Source organism: Sciurus carolinensis, chromosome 11 (assembly GCF_902686445.1).
Source record: "Sciurus carolinensis chromosome 11, mSciCar1.2, whole genome shotgun sequence".
NCBI lineage: Eukaryota > Metazoa > Chordata > Mammalia > Rodentia > Sciuridae > Sciurus > Sciurus carolinensis.
Genome location: NC_062223.1, coordinates 87,775,362 through 87,797,810, shown reverse-complemented (window position 1 = coordinate 87,797,810; position 22,449 = coordinate 87,775,362). Strand labels below are relative to the sequence as shown.

Below are 22,449 nucleotides of genomic sequence, written 5' to 3'. Positions count from 1 at the left end.
ATTTTCATTATAATGTGCCTTGGTGTGGGTCTGTTGTAATTTTGTGTATTTGGAGTCCTATAAGCCTCTTGAACTTGAGTTTCCATTTCATTCTTCAGATTTGGGAAATTTTCTGATATTATTTCATTGAATAGATTGTTCATTCCTTTGGTTTGTTTCTCTAAGCCTTCCTCAATACCAATAATTCTCAAATTTGGCCTTTTCATGATATCCCATAGTTCTTGGAGATTCTGTTCATGATTTCTTACCATCTTCTCTGTTTGTTCAACTTTGTTTTCAAGGTTAAATATTTTGTCTTCAATATCTGAGGTTCTGTCTTCCAGGTGTTCTATCCTATTGGTTGTGCTTTCTATGGAGTTCTTAATTTGGTTTATTGTTTCCTTCATTTCAAGGATTTCTGTTTGGTTTTTTTTCAATATCTCTAACTCTTTATTGAAATGATCTTTTGCTTCCTGTATTTGCTCTTTTAACTGTCGATTGGTGTGATCATTCAATGCCTGCATTTGCTCTTTCATCTCATCGTTTGCTTCCCTGATCATTTTGATTATGTACATTCTGAACTCCCTTTCTGTCATTTCTTCTGCCATGCTGTCATTGGGTTTTATTGATGTAACATCTAGATTTGTTTGGGGCATTTTCTTCCCTTGTTTTCTCATATTGTTCAGGAATCAGTGGGTCATTAAGATATTGCAGATTTCCTCTATTGACTTATAATGTCCCTGAAGATTGCTAGTATATCCCCTCTTATCCTTCAGTAGCCTGCAGTCTTGGAGGAAGTTGATAATGGGATGCTCCACAAGGAAGTTGCCTCTCTAGGGTTGGTGACCCTCAGGTGGGGTATATTCCCTCATAGTGGGCCGAGGTGCCTCCACTTGTTGACCAATGGTCATCCAAAGGGGAACTAGACTGCGGGCTGAGGCAAGGCCTGTTTGTGCCTGTGTCTCTGGTTTTACTGTCCTTGTGGGAAAACCTCACCCGGTGGGGAAGACTCACCCGGTGGGAAGGTCTCGCTGGTCAGTTCCCCTCCTAGAGGTTCCCCTCAATCTACAACTACCGCCTGGGCTGGGCTGGCTTCCTCTGCAACGTTCCCAGGGGCCCGGACCTACCTCCTGGTCCTGGAAGCCTCACCCTTCGCAGATGAGTCTCCTTAGGCTGCCTCTCCTCAGAGAATCTGCCCGCAGTCCTGGAAACTTCGCTCTGCCCTAAGCGTGTCTCTGTGCGGCTCTTCCACCAAGAAGCTGCCTAGGTCCTGGGACCCTGCTCTGCACCTAATCGCCTGCCTATGTGGCCCCTCCTCTGAGCAGCCACCTGGAGCCCCATACAATAGCTCCGAGACCCAGAGACCCGCCACACACCTCTTCCTCTGGATAGCCGCCCAGTGTTCCGACGCAGTCACTAGGAGTCCAAGCAACTCACTTTTCGTCTCCTCCTCCTGCCAACCGCCCGTAGCCCTAGGCAGTCACTCCGAGTCCAAGTGACCCTCCCTGTTCCTCCTCCTCCTCAGGGTAGGCCCCGGGTGTTCAGGAGCGGTCGCTGGGAGACCAAGTGACCCACCGCACTCTTCCTCAGGCAGGCCACTGGTGTTCAGGAGCGGTCGCTTTGAGTCCAAACAACTCACCACTCGCCTCCTCCTCTGAGCAGCCACCCGGAGCTCTGATGCAGTCACTCCTAGACCAAGTGACCCGCCACATTCCTCCTCTTCCTCCAGGCAGCCCCCCGGTGTTCAGAAGCAGTCGCTCTGAGTCCAAACAACTCACCATGCAGCTCCTCCTCTAGGCAGTCGCCCGGAGCCCCAGTGTTTGCTCCGAGTCCAAGCACTGTGCTGAGCAGCCACCTCTAAGATGATCCCAGTTGTCCGAGTTCACTGCTCCAGCGGGGGGAGGGGTGTCTTGCCAGGCAACTCTACTTCACAAAGTTCCCTGCGTTCCGGGGCTACCGCCCCAACCGGGACGCCTCCCCAATGGGAGAGACTCACCCGGCGGTTTTGAGTTGGTCCCAAGTCTCTCACTATCTCCTCTTTTGAATCCTGGGTCCTGGAGCAACATGAAATGCTGCCGCCCTCTAGTCCGCCATCTTGAAAACCCTCGCCCAGGTTGATCTTGAACTTGCAATCTTCCTTGAGGCAGCCTCCTGAGTAGCTCAACAGCTTTAGCACTTGCCCCCCTTCAGCCCCGCCCCCCGGGCCAGCCAGAAAGGCGGCGCTTACAACGAAGGGACCGCGGCTGCTTGCGCTTATGCACAGGTAGGCCATGGCGGCATGTGCGCCTGTGCTGTAGTGGTTCTCTTATTTTTCCAAATGAATTTTATGTTTGCCTTTTCTACTTCTATAAAGAATGTCATTAGGATTTTAACAGGAATTGCATTAAATTTATATAACATTTTTGATAGTATGGCCATTTTGACAATATTAATTCTGCCTATCCAAGGGCATGGGAGATCCTTCCATCTTCTAAGGTTTTCTTTAATGTCTTTAGTGTTCTGTAGTTTTCATTGTAGAGGTCTTTCACCTCTTTTGTTAGATTGATTCTCACGTTTTTTTTTTTTTTTTTTCCTGAGGTTACTATGAATGGGGTGGTTTGCTTTATTTCTCTTTCAGTGGATTTATTACTGATGTATAGGAATGTGTTTGATTTATGAGTATTGATTTTATATCCTGTTACTCTACTGAATGCATTTATTAGTTTTAGAAGTTTTTTGGTTGAATTTTTTGAATCTTCTAAATACAGGATCATGTCATTGGCAAATAGTAATAATTTGAATTCTTCTTTACCTACTTGTATACCTTTAATTTCTTCCTTCTTTCTAATTACTCTGGCTAGAGTTTCAATGACAGTGTTGAATAAAAGTGGTGAAAGAGGGCAACCTTGTCTTGTTCCAGTTTTTACAGGGAATGCTTTCAATTTTTCTCCATTTAGAACTAAGTTGTTGGCCTTAGGTTTAGCATATATGGCTTTTACAATATTGAAGTATGTTCCTACTATCCCTAGTTTTTCTAGTATTTTGAACATGAAGGTGCCGTATTTTTTCAAGTGCTTTTTCTGTATCTATTGAGATGATCATATGATTCTTGTTTTTAAGCCTATTGATATGACGAATTATGTTTATTGATTTCCATATGTTGAACCAACCCTGCATTCCTGGGGATGAAACCCACTTGATCGTGGTGCACTATCTCTTTAATATGTTTTTGTATGTGATTTGCCAGAATTTTATTGAGAATTTTTGCATCTACATTCATCTGGGCTATTGGTCTGAAGTTTTCTTTCCTTGATGTGTCTTTCTATGGTTTTAGTATCAGGGTGATATTTGCTTCATAGAATTCTAATTCATGGAATAATTCAAGGAGTATTGGTGTTAATTCTTCTTTGAAGACCTCATAGAACTTGGCTGAGACTCTGTCTGGCCCTGAACTTTTATTAATTGGTGGACTTTTGATGCTGTTTTCTATTTCATTACTTAAAATTGTTCTGTTTAAATCGCTTATGACCTCCTGATTCAGTTTAGGGTAGGTCATATGTCTCTAGAAATTTGTTGATGTCTTCAATATTTTCTATTTTGTTGGACTATAACTTTTCAAAATAATTCCTAATTATCTTCTGTATTTCAGTTGTGTTCATTGTGGTATTTCCTTTTTTATCACAAATTTTAGTAATTTGGGGTTTTTTTCTTTTTCTCTTTGTTAATGTAACTAGGGGTTTATCAATTTTGTTGATTTTTTTTTCAAAGAACCAACTTTTTGTCAATTTTTTTGAATTGTTTCTTTTGTTTCAATTTCATTGATTTCAACTCTGCTTTTAATTATTTCCTGTTTTCTGTTTTTGGTGTTGATTTGTTCTTCTTTTTCTAGGACTTTGAGATGTAATGTTAGGTTATTTATTTGTTGACTTTTTATTCTTTTAATAAATGAGCTCAATGCAATGAACTTTCCTCTTAGAGCTGCCTTCATAGTGTCCCAGAGATTTTGTATGTTGTATCAGTATTCTCATTTGCCTCTAAGTATTTTTTCATTTCATCCTCAATTTCTTCTACTGTCCATTCATCATTCAGTAGTGTATTATTTAGTCTCCATGTGTTAGGGTAGCTTCTATTTTTTATTTTATTGTTGATTTCTAATTTCAGTCCTTTATGATCTGATAGAATGCAGTGTATTATCTCCATTTTTTTGTATTTACTAAGAGTTGCTTTGTGACCTAACATATGGTCTATTTTGGAGAAGGATCCACCTGCTGCCAATAAAAAAGTGTATTTGCTCATTGATGGATGAAATATTCTACATATGTCTGTTAAGTCTAAATTATTCATTATATTATTTAATTCTATACTTTTTTAGTTCTTGTTTGGAGGATCTATCCAGTGGTGAGAGAGGTGTGTGAAAGTCACCCAGTATTATTGTGTTCTATTTGATTCTTGAAATTGAGAAGAGTTTGTTTGATGTATGTCAATGCTCCATTGTTTGGGCATAAATATTTACAATTGTTATGTCTTGCTGATGTATAATTCCCTTCAGTAGAATGAAATGACCTTTGTCCCTTCTGATTAACTTGGCTTGCAGTCCACTTCATCTGATATGAGGATGAAAACCCCTGCTTGTTTACATGATCCATATGAGTGATATTTTTTCCAACCTTTCACCTTCAGTCTGTGGATGTCTTTGCCTATGAGGTGAGTCTCATGGAAACAGCATATTGTTGGCCTTGTTATTTTTAATCCAATCTGCAAGTCTGTGTCTTTTGATTGATGAGTTTAGACCATTAGTATTCGAGGTTATTACTTGTGTTCCTGGTCATTTCGGTTTATTTCTGGCTTTTAATTTGATTTAGTTTCTCCTTTGACTATTCCTTTACTGAAGTTCCTCCCTTTTCTGGGTTTCCACTTTGTTTTTGTTTCGTTTTGTTTTGTTTTGTTTTTCACTTCATCTTCATGGAATATTTTATTGAGAATGTTCTACAGTGCAGGCTTTCTAAGTGTTTAACTTTTGTTTATCATGAAGGGTTTTTATTTCATTTTCAAATCTGAATTTGCTGGATATAAAATTCTTGGTTGGCATCCATTTTCTTTCAGAGCTTGAAATATGTTGTTCCATGACCTCCTAGCTTTGAGGGGTCTGGGTTGAGAAATCAGTTGAGATCTGAATTGGTTTTCCCCTATACATAATTTGCTTTTTTTCTCTCATGGCCTTTAAGATGTTATCCTTATTCTGTATTTTAGTCATTCTCATTATAATGTGTCTTGGTGTGGGTCTGTTGTAATTTTATACATTTGGGGTCCCGTAAGCCTCCTATATTTGATTTTCCATTTCATTCTTTAGATTTGGGAAATTTTCTGATATTATGTCATTGAAAAGATTGTGCATTCCTTTGATTTGTATCTCGCTTCTTCATCTATCCCAATAATTCTTAAATTTGGTCTTTTCATGTTATCCCATATTTCTTGGAAGTTCTTTTCATGGATTCTTACCATCTTCTCTGCATGGTCAACTTTATTTTCATTATGAAATATTTTGTCTTCATTGCCTAAAGTTCTGTCTTCCAAATGATCTAGTCTGTTGGTGATGCTTTCCATTGAATTTATAATTTGCTGTATTGATTTCTTCATTTCAAGGATTTCTGCTTGATTTTCTGTCAAGACTCTTTATTGAAGTGATCTTTCACTCCCTGTATTTTCTTTTTGATTTCACTTTTTATACCATACTTATCTTCCCTTGATTGGTTCTTGATATTTCAGTTATACCATAGCAGGTGTGGGCCAAATTACAAGTTGCTCTCCTGAGATGGAAACATGCCTTTTGAGAAACAGGAACTATTTTATAACATGTCTGGGCATGTTAAAATGACTTTTCTTATACTTGCCCTCTTGTCAGCCTTTACTGTCCCTTCCCTACTCTTGACTGCCTATCCTTTACTGTCTCAGTGGTAGAGGGTTACATGTATACACAACTTCAAAAGGAGTGTTTTCATGTGAGATTCGCAGAATAGTCTGGAGGAGGCATTGAGCTGGTGAAATCATATGGACACTACAAAATGTGGAGGAATAGAAGAATAAATACCTTCCACTTGAGGGCTACAGAAGTTAGATTTGGTGAGAAGAACCAGGCATCAGTCAAGGTCAGGTGCCAGTCAAGACCACAGAATAAAGGCAACTTTCAACAGTGGTATTTGTTTACTGTTATTTTAGGGGGCTACTTGGAAGAGAGTAGGAAGGGACAGGAAACACTGAACACAATGGGGATTGAATAAAATGCTTAATGGTATTCAGTTGGTATTGGTAATACCCACCTCCTCCAGGGGTGTTAGGAAACTGTACCTAAGTCAATTATTTTTTATAACATCTCCCATTGATGACTGAAGGGGCTTATCTTTTACATCACTAAGGATTACAGAAACATGGCACTTGGTGTTGGTATCTAGTTTTGATGATCCAAGGAGTGCTGATGTCATTTTACCTATGACTTATGGTACCCACAGAGGGAAGTGGTTATTGCATTAAGTAGGGACTCAGCAGTTTGAACTTTATATAGGTGGTGACGGGGAGATCTCCTTATTAATGGATTATTTTTACAAAATAAATTCACACCCTCATTTATTTGTATCTACATGTTTAATATTCATTACAGGTAGGGTTAAAGAATAGACTTGAATTATAGACTGGCTTCTCAGCACCCTGACAAGGAAAGATGTGTATCAATGCTATGTTAACCTCTAAATTTTTATTAGGAACATTTCTAATTTAACTATTTCAAATTGGAGTCATAGGTTAATCAGTGAATTTTTAAGTGGGAAGGAACCTCAGAGACTTGAATTCAGTCATAGTTCTCAGTACTTCAATGTAGAAATACTAAGTGTACTTTCATTTTTGTCATTCAGACCATGCAAATAAATAACTGAATACTTGAAACTTTGATTTTAAATACAATTATGATCTTTAGAAATAAGTTTAAAAATGGACCAAAGTGTAACCAAATAAAATGGGCAACTGGTATACTTCAATTCCCAAAGCATTTATAAGGAAAAGTTTTTACTTTGCAACTTTCAGTCTTAGAGAAAAGACTTCACCATCTTATAAGTGATGCGACTTTCTGGGCAACTGACATCTTCATAGAATTTGACTGGACTCTCCTTTTCTTGAAAATGAATAGGCATTTTCTTGCTTTCCACACTCATGAGCTTCACAGCCAGTGGACCCAAGTTTACATAATCCTATGGTGAAGAGATAAAAGAAGAGTGGTTATCTGACAAGTTAATGCTGAAAGATTAGATTTTCTTTATTATAGTTGGCCTTTAACTGGAAGATTCCATTGCCCTCCTGATTACCAGAATGCTATGTAACACATGAAATATGAGAATCATTATTGAAAAAAAGAAAACTCACAAAAAAACACTTTGTAAGCTTATATACCAGGTAGGGCATAGTAGGCAATATCTCCTGAAAAGCAAGCAACAAGGCTGGTATTCTGCGAAAGGGTATTGGCCACATATACATAGCTCTCAACTAACTAGGATATAGCCACAACAAACTTTTCTGTATTATTCAAGAACCAAGGGGAAGATTCTGGAAATAACATTTTAAATATCCTAATATTTAACAACTTCCATGTGCTTCACTGTTTTCCTAGGATAGTTGAATATTATGTAAATAGAACTTGCCATTTGCCAAATTGATCTTAGATGTCAACAAGCAGAATTAGAAAACTAGTTTATATGACATTCCATAGCTAACCCAAAATGATGTTGAACCAGCTCAGGCACTACCCAACATCCTTTTCCTTTTGGAAACCTCCCAACTTTAACCCTTGCTTTTCAATTCCTTTAACACTTCAGCAAACCTTTCCTGAGTGTCCTTATGTGCCGGGCCCTGTATCAAGTGCTGCGGTGCAATCGTAAGCACATAGACTGGTCAGAGAGACAGATACAGGAGATACATTTCCTCTTATATGGTAATTGGTGTTCTTATTTGTTTTTCTATGAACCTGTAAGCAATTTGGGGGTTGGGCCTACTAAACAGGCATCTTTGAGACTTGTTTTGCCCTGTAAATTCCCAGGCATCTAACAAAAGCATGAAATGAGGTTCTCATTATTTATTTGAATTTAGGTTGAATGAAAAAAGGAAGCAGCATTTATTTCTCAAAAATGAGTATGGTTGCATTTAGGTGTTAAAATATATAATTATAGAGCTATTATAAATGTAAGATAGGAGGTCTACCACGTTACATACAGTGATGGTGTAATTTGGACATACAACAAACTCATGAACAGTAAGAATGCCTTTGGAATTTTCCCCCTGTGCGGGAGACTGAGCTCAGGACCTTGTGCATATTAGGTAAGCACTCTACCACTGAGCCATATCTCCAGCCACAAGCCCCAATTCGGGGATTTTATAAACAATTATCTGCTGCCAGAGATCATCGTGACATACCAGAAGTCATGATTCCAAGATCCACCTGGAGGAATTTGAATGGTAGGCTAAAACTTCAATCTTTTTGGTGGTGCTGGGAATCAAACCTAGAGCCTCAAGCATGTGAGGCAAGTGTTTTACCACCAATCTACATTCCCAGTCCCTGAATTTTAGTTTTTAAATGGTCACTTGATAGAAGTAGGACTGAATTATAATTACTTAAAATAATGGTTTATTTCTTTTGCTTTTATGCATCCTTCTTTCTCTGTGGACTTTAAAGTTCCAGAAGATCTTTTAACTTTTTGGTGGAACCAAGAAGGAAAATAGCAAGGAATGGCAATGGGGGTAACCAGAAAGAGAATTTCAAATTAAAAGCCTTGATACTCCAGGCTTCAACTAATGGTATATGTGAAAAATTGTACTTTACAATGATGCCTAATATATGTCCTACCCCCCATGATGTTCTTAAAATGTGGGTGATCTTCCTCCATTAAGAGGTAACAGCTGTGTTCCTTTCTCTTGATAGAAATAATATACATCAACAATAGAATATGATGGAAATGATAGTATATGATTTCCAAGGCTAAGTCATATAAAACATTGCAGCTTTTATCTTATGTGACTGCTTGGGGTAGGAGAAACGAAACATCAAAACAAAGTGATATTCGAGGCAGCCTGTGGAGAGGCCCTTATGCAGAGGAACTGAGGCCTAGTTTAGCCAGCATCAACTTTTTAGCCATGTAAGTAAGTAATCCACCTTGATAGTGGATCATTCTTCCATAACAAGCCTTCAGCTGACTGTAGCCCTAGCCAACATATGTGTACAACTGCCCAAGGACCCAAGTGAGAACTGTCCAGTGGTGCGCTGCCTGAATTCCTAACTAACAGAACCCCTGAAAGAGAATAAATATTGTTCTAAACCACTATGGGGATAATTTGTTATGCGGCATTAGATAACTTACATTGTATTCTATTAACGAATGTCTATAAATTAATATATGTAAGCAAATTGGCCAAAAGTAGGAGTAAAAATAGTATCCAATGAGAGATGTGAATGATGGGCCCATTTTACTAAGAATTGCAAGTAGGATTCATTATACATGCTTTAAGTTAATTTTCTCCGTTAATAAAACAACATTCTCCTAGTAGTCAAATTTTTATTCTCCTGAAACTTACCCTGAAATCCCGCTCATCTTCATATAGTAAATATTTCACATGAGAGTCCCCAGAGTCTGTGTATAAGGTGTCCTCTTCACCGATCTTCAGATGCTGGGCATCACTGGTACTATCTTCATGACTGAGATGGAGAACACTGCTCCCAAATGATGAGCTGAACATGTCTGTACTTTCTGTGGGTTGCAATTTTGTCTTCTCTTCTGGAATGAATGCAAATATTACTTAAGTATATATTTTGAACTGACAAAAATAAAAAGCAATACATCCTTGTCACATTTTTAATTTAAAAGAACTTTGAGCATTAGAAGTGGAAAATGTATGGATTAAAGTAAGGGGGGGCATTTTAAGGAACTCTTAAATCATATTTCCTTCTGTTAGCTAATAAGTCACAGTAATCACTTGGGAATCTGTGTGTGTGTGTGTGTGTGTGTGTGTTGGCATTTTGGTTTGCTAAATTGGCAACCCAACTGTCAGTGTAGGCAATACCCCCTCACTCTCCATTAGCATCTATTTAAATCATTGTGAAATATGGTGAATTTGACTAGAAAATGCCATTAGAGAGAGGAGACCTATTAGTTCAAACATTACAAGAAGTGAGAAATCCAGAGGAGCTGGCCTGTATCTATTCCCTGAATAGCTTTCTTGTGTGTAGGTTGCTGCCCATAATACATACTTAATAACTGTTTTTTAAATTGAAAGAAAAACACATGTCAACACCATTGTGACAAAATAATACCTGTAGATGGTTCTGCAAATTCCAAAGGCATTTCTTCAGGTGGCAATTGCTGCCCAGCTGCTTGAGTAAGATACAGTCGCCTAAAAGAACAAATAAGAAAAACAGACTTTCAGTCAGTAGATATTGTATTATGTGCTCCCTAGTGTCAGATTTTCTCCTGGGTGCTGGAGACACACAGAAAATAAAACATAGTTTTTAACCTTAGGCATAGGGCACAGTGGGGTGACAGACAGTCATACAGTATTTTAGAGTGATAGTTTGTACCAAGCTGGGTAATTGACATAGTGTGAGAATGCTGCACAGCAGAATGAAGCAGCATCTGAGTTAGCCTAGTGGGGAGGGAAGTTTTCCTATAGGACATAAAACCTGAGCTGAGTCTTGAAGAGCCAGAAGTTCACCAGGGAAGAGCAGAGAGTGAGGGAAGAGCATTCTAAGAAAAGGGGATAACACATTCAAAGTTCCAGAAACAAGAATAAACATAACACCAGTTAGGTTACTCTTGTAAGAATTCAGATAAGGAATGACAGTGGCCTGAATGGGATAGATTTGAGCTGCCATCTGGGTCCTGGCTTTCACTGAGTTACATGTTTTGGCTACAAGCCCAGTGGATTGAGGTGTATATGCTGCTGCACCTCTCTGTGCATGTATTTAACTCTGTGCTCTCCTTTTCAGAATGCCCACTGAATTTTCAATAAGAAAATATGATGCCTTGAAAGCTCTGTATGGCATTTCCATGGGGTTTGCCTGAAAACAGCATGAAGCAATGAGACCTTTGCAGATGTACAGACCACTTATGCTTAGCATCACAGCAACCAAAGTAAATCCCCTAAATTAGGGACTTTCAGTTATTTAAAGAACGTAAATAAAGTGTCATCCAGACACTTATGGCTCTAGCAAATACTGTTATTGCATTACATACAATATTTACATATGTAAAACCTTCTAAAGACAGTCTAGTAGATTCGTTTCATGTATAGCTCTGACCTGCAGCTAGATATGTCTGAGGCTATAGAATTCTTTCCTGACTTTACCATTTTGAATAATTAAGATCTTTCTAAATGTCATGACCTTTATAAATATAGCTTTCTCTCTTAATTATTTTATTGTCACTCCTGTACCACTATAGGGCAACAACACTTGATAGTCAATGATACAGAAAATATTTTAAAAGATATATTAAGTTACTGTTAGGTATTGGCTCACTTAAATCTCAGTCCTCTGGTACTGGTGTCCCAGGGCAGTCACCTCTGGTTGACACTTGCCATATCTGTTTAACCCAGTGCATCAAACAAATACTGTGATGTTCCATGTGAGTTCTGATGGAAAGAGACTTGGGGAGCTCTGCATCAGAAATGTAGTGACTCTATTAAGCAAAATAGCCCATTCCTTATCCAAACAGGAAAACAGAACTTTTTATGTGTCCTCTGGGGACTGTTCATGTCATGTTAATTTTTTTTTCTTTTTTTGCCATGCTGGGGATTGAACCCATGGGCTTGCACATGCTAGGCAAGTGCTCTGCCACTGAACTGCATTACCAGCCCAGTTCATGTTTATTTAGAACCACTCTACTAGAATTATAGGGGACAACTTCTCAAAAAAGAGGTGGAAAGGGCATTTATCATAAAATGTTTCTTTGACTTGGAATGGGGTATTGTAAAGATTTCTGAATACTCTCAGGTAATCCTTGATTAAGAAGTCTATCAGATATATACAATGGAATATTACTCAGCCATAAAGAATGATAAAATTATGGCATTTGCAGGCAAATGGATGAAATTGGAGAATATCATGCTAAGTGAGATAAGCCAATCTCAAAAAACCAAAGGACGAATGATATCACTAATAAGTGGGTGATGACACATAATGGGGGGTGGGAGGGGTTAGTGTTAGGGTTAGAGTTAGGGTTAGGGAGGGGGGCAAGAATGGAGGAAGGAAGGACTGTATAGAGGGAAAAGAGGGGTGGGAGGGGTGGGGGGGAGAGAAAAAATAACAGAATGAATCAAACATCATTACCCTATGTAAATTTATGATTACACAAATGGTATGCCTTTACGCCATGTACAAACAGAGAAACAACATGTATTCCATTTGTTTACAATAAAAAAAAAAAGTCTATCAGATAGTGGAGAATTTTACACATTCCCTGTTTTTTGTGTGTGTTGGGGAGGATACTGGGGATTGAACCCAGCACTTTACTACTGAGTTACATCCCTAGTCCTTTTAATTTTATTATTGTCATTTTTTTTTTTTTTTTTTTTTTTTTTTGTGGTGCTGGGGATTGAACCCAAGGCATTGTGCTTGCGAGGCAAGCACTCTACCAACTGAACTATATCCCTAGCCCACATTCCCTGTTTTTTTAATGTAGATCTTTCTGAAGTGTTCTGAACCATTGCCTCAGGGAGTTTGCAATCCAGCAAGGAAGCAGACACTAAATAATAATGATCAAATCTGGTCACAAAGGAAAAGTGCAGGGCTGGGGACACAGCTCAGTTGGTAGAGTGCTTGCCACACAAGCACAAGGCCCTGGTTTCAATCCCCAGTACCACAAAAAAATAAAAATAAATAAAAAAAAAACAAAGGAAAAGTGCAGGGTGCTATGGAAGCACATACTGGGGACACCTAGCCCAGTTATTATAAATATCATCTAAGATATTTCTTTTCCCTTCAAAAGACATTGATCTGATCTCTTCCAACTTGGAAGCAAGACTAAGAATTCCATGTTTCCCACTAAAGAAAACAAATCCCTAATACATTGGTGAACAATATGGATTATACTGAAGATTTTCATGGAGAAGACAGAGAATAGGGCTAAATTGCACCCCAAAAAATTAATGAAAATCCCCATTAAGTGTTTCACATCTGAGCTGGTAATGTGGCTCAGTGACAGCACTTGGTCTTGCATGTGCAGTGAAAGCCCTGGGTTTGAGAGCCAGCAATGGCAAAAAAAAAAAAAAAATCACACATCCCTTTCTGTCCTTGCCAATTCCTCTCTGGTCAATGAAAAAATTCCCTCTGTTATGATTATTACTACTTTATGTTCACGTCGGCACCAAATCAAATATACCAGACTGCATTTATTGAAGCAGAAAAGTGGAGCTGGCAGTTTAGATAGTAGCTCCCTCCTAAGGTTTGGCCAGTTCAGAAAACAGGATAGTCATTAGCAGGTATAACAGTGGTTAGAAGATACACACTTGCAACAGATGACAGAGATTAGACCTGATCACAAAGAAGGTGGCTGCGGCAGCAACAGATGACCTGATCACAGAAACATGGCCTACTGGAGAAAAACAAAGGCACTTACTTACCCCTTAAAGGCACACGGGACAACAGCTCAGACTGGAAGTACAGATGTCTAGTAACTCATTCAGCCTCACCTTCTACATTATCTACTTTGGTGTTTACTTTTCCTGGAGAAGCGAACAATTGTGGAAGGGAGGCAGTGGCCTCTTCTCTGACTTCCCCTATCCAGCTTGCAGTCTATAAAGGAATCACACTATCTCCCAATTTCTCTAATCTTATATCCTGACACCCATAACTTAGCCTGCAAAATAAGGAACCCACAACTTGCCTGTATCCACCTTTCCTTGAACGAAATAGGAAGTTCGTAATAAGAAACACTTCATCATATATCAGATGATATTTTTTCCAAGTCACACAGGCATAGGGAAATACTTGGAAGAAAATTTTTTCTTGGTTTTTCTATCATATTCAGCTTAATATCTAATTTCTAGATCTAAACATTTATCTCCTATACTCACACATGTAGTATCTTCCTAAAGATACTACAATTTAGACAACTTGTTTCTCACTACCCAAATAATAAAAGAATGAAAGTCACTTTGAATTTTAATTCCATATTCCAGGACCCCCCACACACACCTTTTATTGGTCAGTTAAGAAAAATAGCTAACTTAAACACAAAGTCATAATATATTATATATAACACACACACACACACACACACACACACATATATATTTGGTATATATTGGTTTCCAGTACAAGAATAAATGTGACTTGGAAATGCCAGGCTGTTTTCTTCACTTCCAAAGTAATTTGACTACTTTGTCAGAGGAAATAATTCTGAGATGCCCAGAAGGACAGAACACTTCCAAAAAGCTTCAAGAGAGTTGATCTTCCCCACACGCCTTTCTGTGCTAAACCTACACCTCATACATTTTCTGCTTCTGTGTTATGCGTTTAATTCTGGCCTTTTCTGTGGGCCTGTAGGCTTCTGAAGGTTGACAGTTGTGATGTTCATGGTTGTGTTTCTTGTTGTGACTATAGTGCACTAGTAGAAGAAATAAGTCAAAGTTTACACTGTACCAATCAATGGTTAATAGTGATAATCTTACACCTTCATCGTGGCCATTTTGTGAGTTCTTTTTGACTACTGCAATCTGACCGAAGCACTGAAAATTTAAATTATCTTTAAAAAACCAAAACCTTTTACAGATGACAAATGTTTACCAAACACTTTCTAGATATGTTAATGACTTTCACCTGGGTATTTTGAGATCCACAAGTCTACAGTTGAATAGTTGATCAATAAGCACCAAATTTTCTTCTTCCAGTTTTTGAATAATATTTTCTAATTCTTCAACTTCCTTCCTGTGAATTGCAATCTGTTGTCAGAAGAAGAAACTTGTTATTGATACTTATTTAGTTCTGTAAGGACTTCTATAGCAAATTCAATTCTTGAAATTGCATGTGCTTGAGGGGAAGGTCTATCATATATTATTTATTTATGGGTTTGCTTTATCCTTCTTCTGTAAGAAGGAATAGGTAGGATTCTTTTCTAGGTCATTATCAGAACTTATTTCATGGTTAGGTAGCTATTACAGGAAGCAGAATTTGTCTTTTTCTAACTTTAGAAATATTGCTGAACTTATATAAAAGCTAGAGGCAGAGATTAATAAGAAGGCTAAACAAGAATCTAAGGGTAATTATAAACAATACAATGAAAACTGATAATACTGGGGAAAATGATATATTATGGTATTTAAAAAATGAAGCACAGACCTTTCTATCAGTCCCTATAAAACAATTATGTTCTAAGTGCTGGGGTAATTCTGGAAACTGTCAGATAGATGAAATACTATTTGTTTATTCCTTCAATTTTATTATATGCCTCCTATGTGCCAGAAACAATATTATACATTGGAAACAAAGGAACAAGATAACAATACCTTTCTAGGATCTCTTAGCCTAGTGAGAAAATGGTGATAAAAACAGAAATCAATGTGATAAAACCATAATGGAAGCTGTCCTGCTGCTGTGGGAGGAGAGAGATGTACCCTATTTGTCAGGTGTCCAGACAGGGAGAATTCACAGAGATAATATCTAATCCAGATCTTGAAACCGAGTAGGGATCCCTCAGACAGACAAAAGAAGTTGCTTTCTAGGAAGAAGGAACAACCATATGCAAAGGCACAATTATTTTGATGTGGTTACATACAAAGTGACAGCAGGGAGAAGCAGGAGAGGAAGTAGACAATTAGGGTCAAATAAAGTTAATGAGCCTGGTTTTTATTCTCCACGTGATGGCAGGTAAATGCTGGACACAACAAGCTTAGTGAATGTTTATTGAAGAAATAAAATATGAACAAAAGTTGGCAGTTCTGTTGATTGAATTTTCATCAGTCCTTAAGAAGTATATTTTGGTATATTTTGACTAAAGAAGGCTTGATAGTGGTATGAACTATATAGATGCCATTCCAGGAGGTGTTCATGGGGAAGAATCAGAATTAGAACTAAGAGTATAAATAGAAAGCGGTAGGCTGAGGAGGATAGCAGGAAGACAAGTAGGAGGCAGTAATGTGAGTTTTGAGGGAAAGAGATGAAACAATGAAGGTGAAGGATTTAGATACACAGTTTCTTGTCAGGACTTGCAGAGTACAACTGAGATGAGTACCTGGAAGAAAATGACTAACACAGTCTGCTTTGTCACTAGGATCTAAGTGAAGATATAATTGAATCTTGAAGCATTTGGCATATTTCCACATGCATAGCTCTATCACATAAGTCATTTATTAAATATATGAAATCTTCTATAGACAAGGATCTGAGCTAGAAGTAGAAAGATACAAAGGTGAGTAAGTCATGACTCCTTCCCTCAAGACAGTTCATAATCCCATAAACAAAATCACAAATAGTTATAAAGTAATGCCAGTGTCACAGAAAAGACTCAAACACTGTTGGTGGCTTTGAGTTAGAAAAAAAAGCATGTGTTATTTCCTGCATCAAACAATTTAGCAAAATCATTTAAGTTCATAATACAATAACAAAGTCAGGGGTTGGTATTCAAGGATCTCATACGTTGAGAGATAATTAACTCGATTACAAGCTTGAATGCATTAAGGAGAAGTTTATGATTTTAAAATGTCAAAGGATAAGAAACAGAGCTAAAGATTATAAGCAGAGAAAAATAATAGAACATTTGGAAATGTTTGACCTAAGGGTTTTGCATGTTTGGGAGGCAGCACACATAGTTCTTGGTCTCTTTCCAAAGTTGGGAATGAGGTCCTTTTCGGGGAGCTACATCCAGTCTTTCAGGCTAAAGATATCCACAACATCACCTTCCTCTTTAAAGTTCTCAGTAATGTTCTCATCAATTTCTGTCTCTCTCTCTGCCTTCTGAAATGTTAGGAAAATTTAAACTGGTTCCTTTTCATAGTCATATAAGTACCTTCAGATTTCTGGGATAAGACAGTGAAAAGGAGGAAAAAGTGAAATACTAATTGTCCCCAAATACTTAAGAAATGTACATAGAAATTAGAAATTGGGAAAGATAATTTAGTTAAAATTATTATATAATTCAGGGACCTAGGATCTTGAATAAAACATAAATTCTTGAAATTTTCTTCTGAAAGATCTACTTAGCCTTGACATTCTGATTGCTAACTTCCTAGAATTTCTCTGTCTAGTTTCTCTAGCTTTTAATTTGTTAAGTTAGTCTAAGTTGTTAGGAAATTCCAATTATCATTTTCCTCATAAGCATGCTAAATAAAACCAGATAATGAAAATCATGCAATAGGGCATCTCTGTATCCTTCCCAGAGATCTAAGTTTTTGGTTACTGTTGAAAAGTAGTTAAATGGAGAAATATTTCCAGAAGTTCCATTATTAAATATCCTTTGTTACTCATTCTAAACCTTCCTCAAAGAAATTGACATATATTGTTCTGTTTCCAGACAATTTTTAATTATTATGGTAATATTTATAACTGGAAATAGTTTTCATTAATTTTATGAATAAATTTAATAATATTAAATGAATATTTATTGAACTAATGAGAAATTAAATCTATTGAATTTCCTTAAAATGATTTGTCCTTTATTACCAACCTCTTTTTGCTAGTGATTCAACTAAATTTGATATTTTTCTGTCTTTTATTTCCATTGAATTATGAAAAATAAAAAATAAAACAAAGCAAAACATAATTTGTGCCTTTGGCAGGAAGAGCCAAGGCACCAATCCTTTCTTATCAAATATAACTTTCATAGTAATTTCCCCTAAACCTAAGATCTATAACATCTTATTAAAAGTTGAAAACTTATTATAGGATAGTGCTGTTATATTTAAGAATATTAAAAAAACTAAATTAATCCCTAATACTCTTTATTAAGCCTACCTTGAATTTTTAAAAAAAATTATTAATGCCTGCTTTAAATTGGAGGGTATCTTGATGGGTTTGGAGGGGATATTATGAATCTCTATTCACCATGACTTTTTCTTTGTTTCATTTATTTACTTATTTACTTGGGTACTAGGATTGAACCCTGGGTACTTTACCAGTGGGCTACATCCCTAGTACTTTTTATTTTTTATTTTGAAATAGGGCCTTGCTATGTTCCCCAGGCTGTTCTTGAACTTGGAATCCAATCCCCCTGCCTCAGCTTCCTGAGTAGCTAGGATTAGGCATGTGCCACCATATCTGACTCACCATGACTTTACAAAGGAAATTTAAAGATAGTTGTCACTACCATAAAGAGCATATAAATTATTTTAATTCCTTGTTTCCTAGACTCACTAACTACTCAGTCAAATAGAGGACAGGGAAAAGGAAAGAGGAGAAGTTAAATTTAAGGATGAATTTAGTGAGTCCAGTCATGGATATGTTGAATTTGAAGTGCCTTTGGACTATCTATCTGGAAATATTTGGCAGGCAAATAAAACCGTGGGTTCAGAGCTGAGCATACACACAAATTAATTATGAAGATGTACATTGGAGAATCACAAGAGATTGGTTCACTAAGACCTGCATGTAGTTCGAAGTGAAGTCTCTCAAAAAGTAGTGATGTTTATTTCATAGACAGTAATTAAATACAGATTAGGTGGTTACCTTGTCTATCATGTAAAGGGAATTTTGGGGAACAAAAGAGCGACTGAAGCCTAAGTTACCACTGTCCCCAGAATCCGGAAACACTCAGGCTGTTAAAGAGTTCACTGATTCTGTTACCCACAAGGTAGAGTCTAAACCTGTCTGCATGCAATTCGGGGAAAGACTAACTTCTCCTGGAGACCCCCTTCCATGCTCCCTGGCACCTCTGGACTGACTGGAAAACCTGTAATGGAAAGTTTTTAAGCAGAAGACTAAGATGTTTTAGAAAGGTATCTCTAGGGTAATGTGAAGAAGAAAAGGGAAGTGTTTGGTCCAGGGGAAGGAAAACCGGGTAAGATGCATTGAAAGATCTGTGTAAAAGATAGTGGGTCTATACGAGGGCAATGGAAAAAAAATAAAGGAGAGTTGGTCACAAACCTGACCTGCTAGAATGAAGAGGCCTTCTGGATATGGGAAGTGAAAGGACTTTTCTAAGGCACTCCCAAGTTTCTGACTTGGGTAACTGGATAATGGTGGGATCCTTAACTAGGACTCATAGCATGAGGAGGGTGTTTGTTGGAAGGGGAAGATGAATTCAGTTTAGGGGCTGGAGATGTCTGTGGTGCATTTAGGTGGAATTGCACAGCTGGTTGTGGATTATGTGGGTTTGGGGCCTAGAGGAAGTGAGAACAGTTTCAATCTGGATGCTTTTTAGGCCTGCAAGACAATTATCATTCAGACATTTCTTCCCTGGTGTACTGGGAAGTACATTGTTTCCTGTTTTTCTCTTGCTCTGTTTACTGTCTTGTTATGCTGAAGTGCATTATTTAAGTAAATTCCTAAGGAAGATAGAGAAGTGAATATTCTGAGCTCTTGTTTTTCTGAAAATAGCTTTATTTTGCCCTTAATCTAACTTAACTGAGCATAGAATACCAAGTTGGAAATAATTTTCCATCTGCACTTTGCTATTGAAAAACTGCATGCCATTTGGTTCTTATTCCTTTGCAGTTAATTTCCTCTCCACCCCTACAAGCTTCTGCCAGAAATGTTTAGGATTTTCCCTTTGTTCTTGATGTTCTGAAAACTCATGTCCTTTTTTAGCACCAGAAATTTTCTATTATTTCATTCATGATTTCCTTTCCTTTCTTTTTCATTTCTGGAATTAGCCCTTGGATATTGTACATCTTACATTAGTACTCTGTCTTATCCACTACCACCACTTTTTTATTTTTGATTATTATTTTTTTGGTACTGTGGTTTGAACCCAGGGGCACTTAACCACTGAGCCACATTCTCAACCCCCTTTCATTTTTTAGTTTTTTGCTAAGTTGCTTAGAGCCTCAATAAGTTGTTGGGGCTGGTCTTGAACTTGCAATCCTCCTGCCTCAGCCTCCCAAGTTGCTGGGACTACAGGTATGTGTCACTGTGCCCGGTTTTGTCTTTCCCATTCTGAGAGATTGTTCTGTTTTTTTTTTTTTTTAACTTTATATTTGATTATTTTTACCTTAAAGTATCTCATTTTCTAAATAAAATAGCTTATCAGATTTCTTGATACTAATAAAAGATCTTTTTGATTCCTTTAATTTTCTACCTTTCTCAGGAACAGTTTCTGTTATTGTTTGGCTTTTACTTTGTTAATGTTAGTTCACTTGTTTTTTCTCTTCTCTCGTATTGGTTGTATTCATATGCTTGATGGTCCTTGGTTGTCTCTTCATATTTAAGGAAGGTCTGGGGAAAGAAGTGGACTTTCTCTACCACTGTGTTAAGTAGTCTGTTTTAATAACCAATTTTTCCTCTGAATGGGAGCATGAACTCAGGGACTCAGTTTATGGGACATCAGGGCAGGTGAACTGACACAGTTTATTCTAGGATGAGAGGCAAGAATAGGATACTAGATTGTGGACTTTTTTTTTTTTTATTAGTTCATGCCTTTTATTAACTCATACACATTACTTGTCTTTTGGTTTGTTGAAGCAGTAAGGCAGACAACACTGGCCATAATAATGTCTGTCAAAATGGCTGGCCATAAGAATTCCAACCCCACATTTACCCCTGGCGAAGGCGACATATTTTGCCATGTCCATCCCCCTTACAGTATTTCAGGATAACCAACTACTTAACCTTCTTTCTCTTATGTTTATTCCTCTTGGGAATGGTATAAGACTTCTTCCTTTCCTTAGCACCACCACAAAAACTCAGCATAAGATGGAAGGTGGACTCCTGAATGTTGTAGTCAAAGTACATTCATCTTCCAGTTGCTTACCAGAAAATATCAGTCTTTGCTGATCAGGAGGAATTCCTTCTTTATCCTAGATCTTGGTTCTTAATTTTCTATAGTATCTGGGGGTTCAACCTGGAACGTGATGGTCTTCCTATGAGGGTTTTTACGAAAATCTGCATCTCAGTGGCAGTTCCACCTCAAATGTCAGATTTGAAAGCTAGATTGCAGAGTCTTAAATGCCATGATAGGAAGAATTTTTTGCATAGAAATGTCTAATGGCTACATTAGAAACCTTAGCTTTTTTCAGATAATTCTCTCAGTGTTCTCTGAGGACAGCCTTCAGAAGCAGGTCCTGGTGGATGCCTGCTGATGGAGATCATCATGTAACTCTTCTTTTCTGCTTCAGTTTCCATTCCTGTACACACAGTTTCCATTCCATTCATAGTACACACAGACTCCAAGCAAAGAACCCCTCAGGTTTCCAAAAGCAGGCTGAGTTTTTGCACATTCTCTGTAGCACTCTTGTAACATTGGACCAAATGTTATCTGCCAGTTTTATTCAACATGCTTTCATATCTGCTTTTTGTCTTTCAGAAAACTGTTGAAACCCACTTTCTAATTAACTCCTCCCATTCTCTTTACAGAAGGGATTCTTTTTATATTTCTATAATTTTATTTCAGTGGACCTTAGGAGACCTTTTTAAAATTGTAGATGGACACAATACCTTTTTTTTATTTAATTATTATTATTATTATTTATTATTATTATTATTATTAATGTGATGCTGAAGATTGAATCCAGTGCCTCACACATGCCAGGTAAGTGCTCTTACCACTGAGCTACAACTCTACCCCATTTTATCTTGAACCACAACATAAACAATTCACAAAGATTTTAACATAACTTTTTCTTTCATCCAGGATCTCAGCTATATATATGTGATTCATCCTTCAATAAATATGTCTAGGGGCTGGGGTTGTGACTCAGTGATAGACCACTCATGTAGCACTTGTAAGGCATTGGGTTTGATTCTCAGCACCACATATAAATAAATAAAGATATTGTGTCCATCTACAACTAAAAAAATTTAAAAATAAATATGTCTATATTTGTTAACATTCATTCATTCAATAGCTACTTAATAGGCACAAATTATTTATCAGGTGCCATGGATATATAATTGAAAAGACAGAGCCAGCTCTGTTTATTAAGATGCAAAATCAGATGATTTCAATATATTTAACAAGAATTCAGTAAAACAAAAGAACATTGGGGAAGGAGCACTCAAGATTTCCTTGGGGAGTTAAAAATGATTCACAAGGAAATTGATCATCAAAGTCTGACCCTAAAAGAAGAGTTAAGAATTTTCCAGGCAGATGAAAGGAGGTAATAGAGGTAAGAGCAGAAGGACCAGCAAGTACAATGTAAGGAAAATAGGACAGTACCCCATAACAAAGAATTATTTATCTAGAAATGTCAATAGTGTGGAGACTGAGAGACCCTGTTCTAGAAATCATCACATGATCACATCCAAAAAGAGCAGTCATGCATGTAGCATGGTATAGGGAGACAGGTGGTCGACTGAGTCTAAGTCAGCACACC

General features: G+C 37.5%; 1 protein-coding gene and 1 pseudogene across 1 annotated transcript in view; both read right to left on the bottom strand.

Annotated features, from left to right (window-relative positions):
* Nucleotides 1-7,034: 7,034 nt before the first annotated feature.
* The window catches only part of Ccdc83 (coiled-coil domain containing 83), a 45,026-nt gene continuing 29,611 nt past the window's right edge, over nt 7,035-22,449 (bottom strand). Inside the window, exons 7-10 of the mRNA XM_047518354.1 lie at nt 14,807-14,928; nt 10,304-10,383; nt 9,568-9,767; nt 7,035-7,196 (exon numbers count right to left, since the gene is read on the bottom strand). Coding sequence (XP_047374310.1) covers nt 7,035-7,196; nt 9,568-9,767; nt 10,304-10,383; nt 14,807-14,928 — 564 coding nt within the window. The remainder of the gene's footprint in view (nt 7,197-9,567; nt 9,768-10,303; nt 10,384-14,806; nt 14,929-22,449) is intronic.
* Nucleotides 20,575-21,025, bottom strand: LOC124959893 (ubiquitin-40S ribosomal protein S27a-like; annotated as a pseudogene).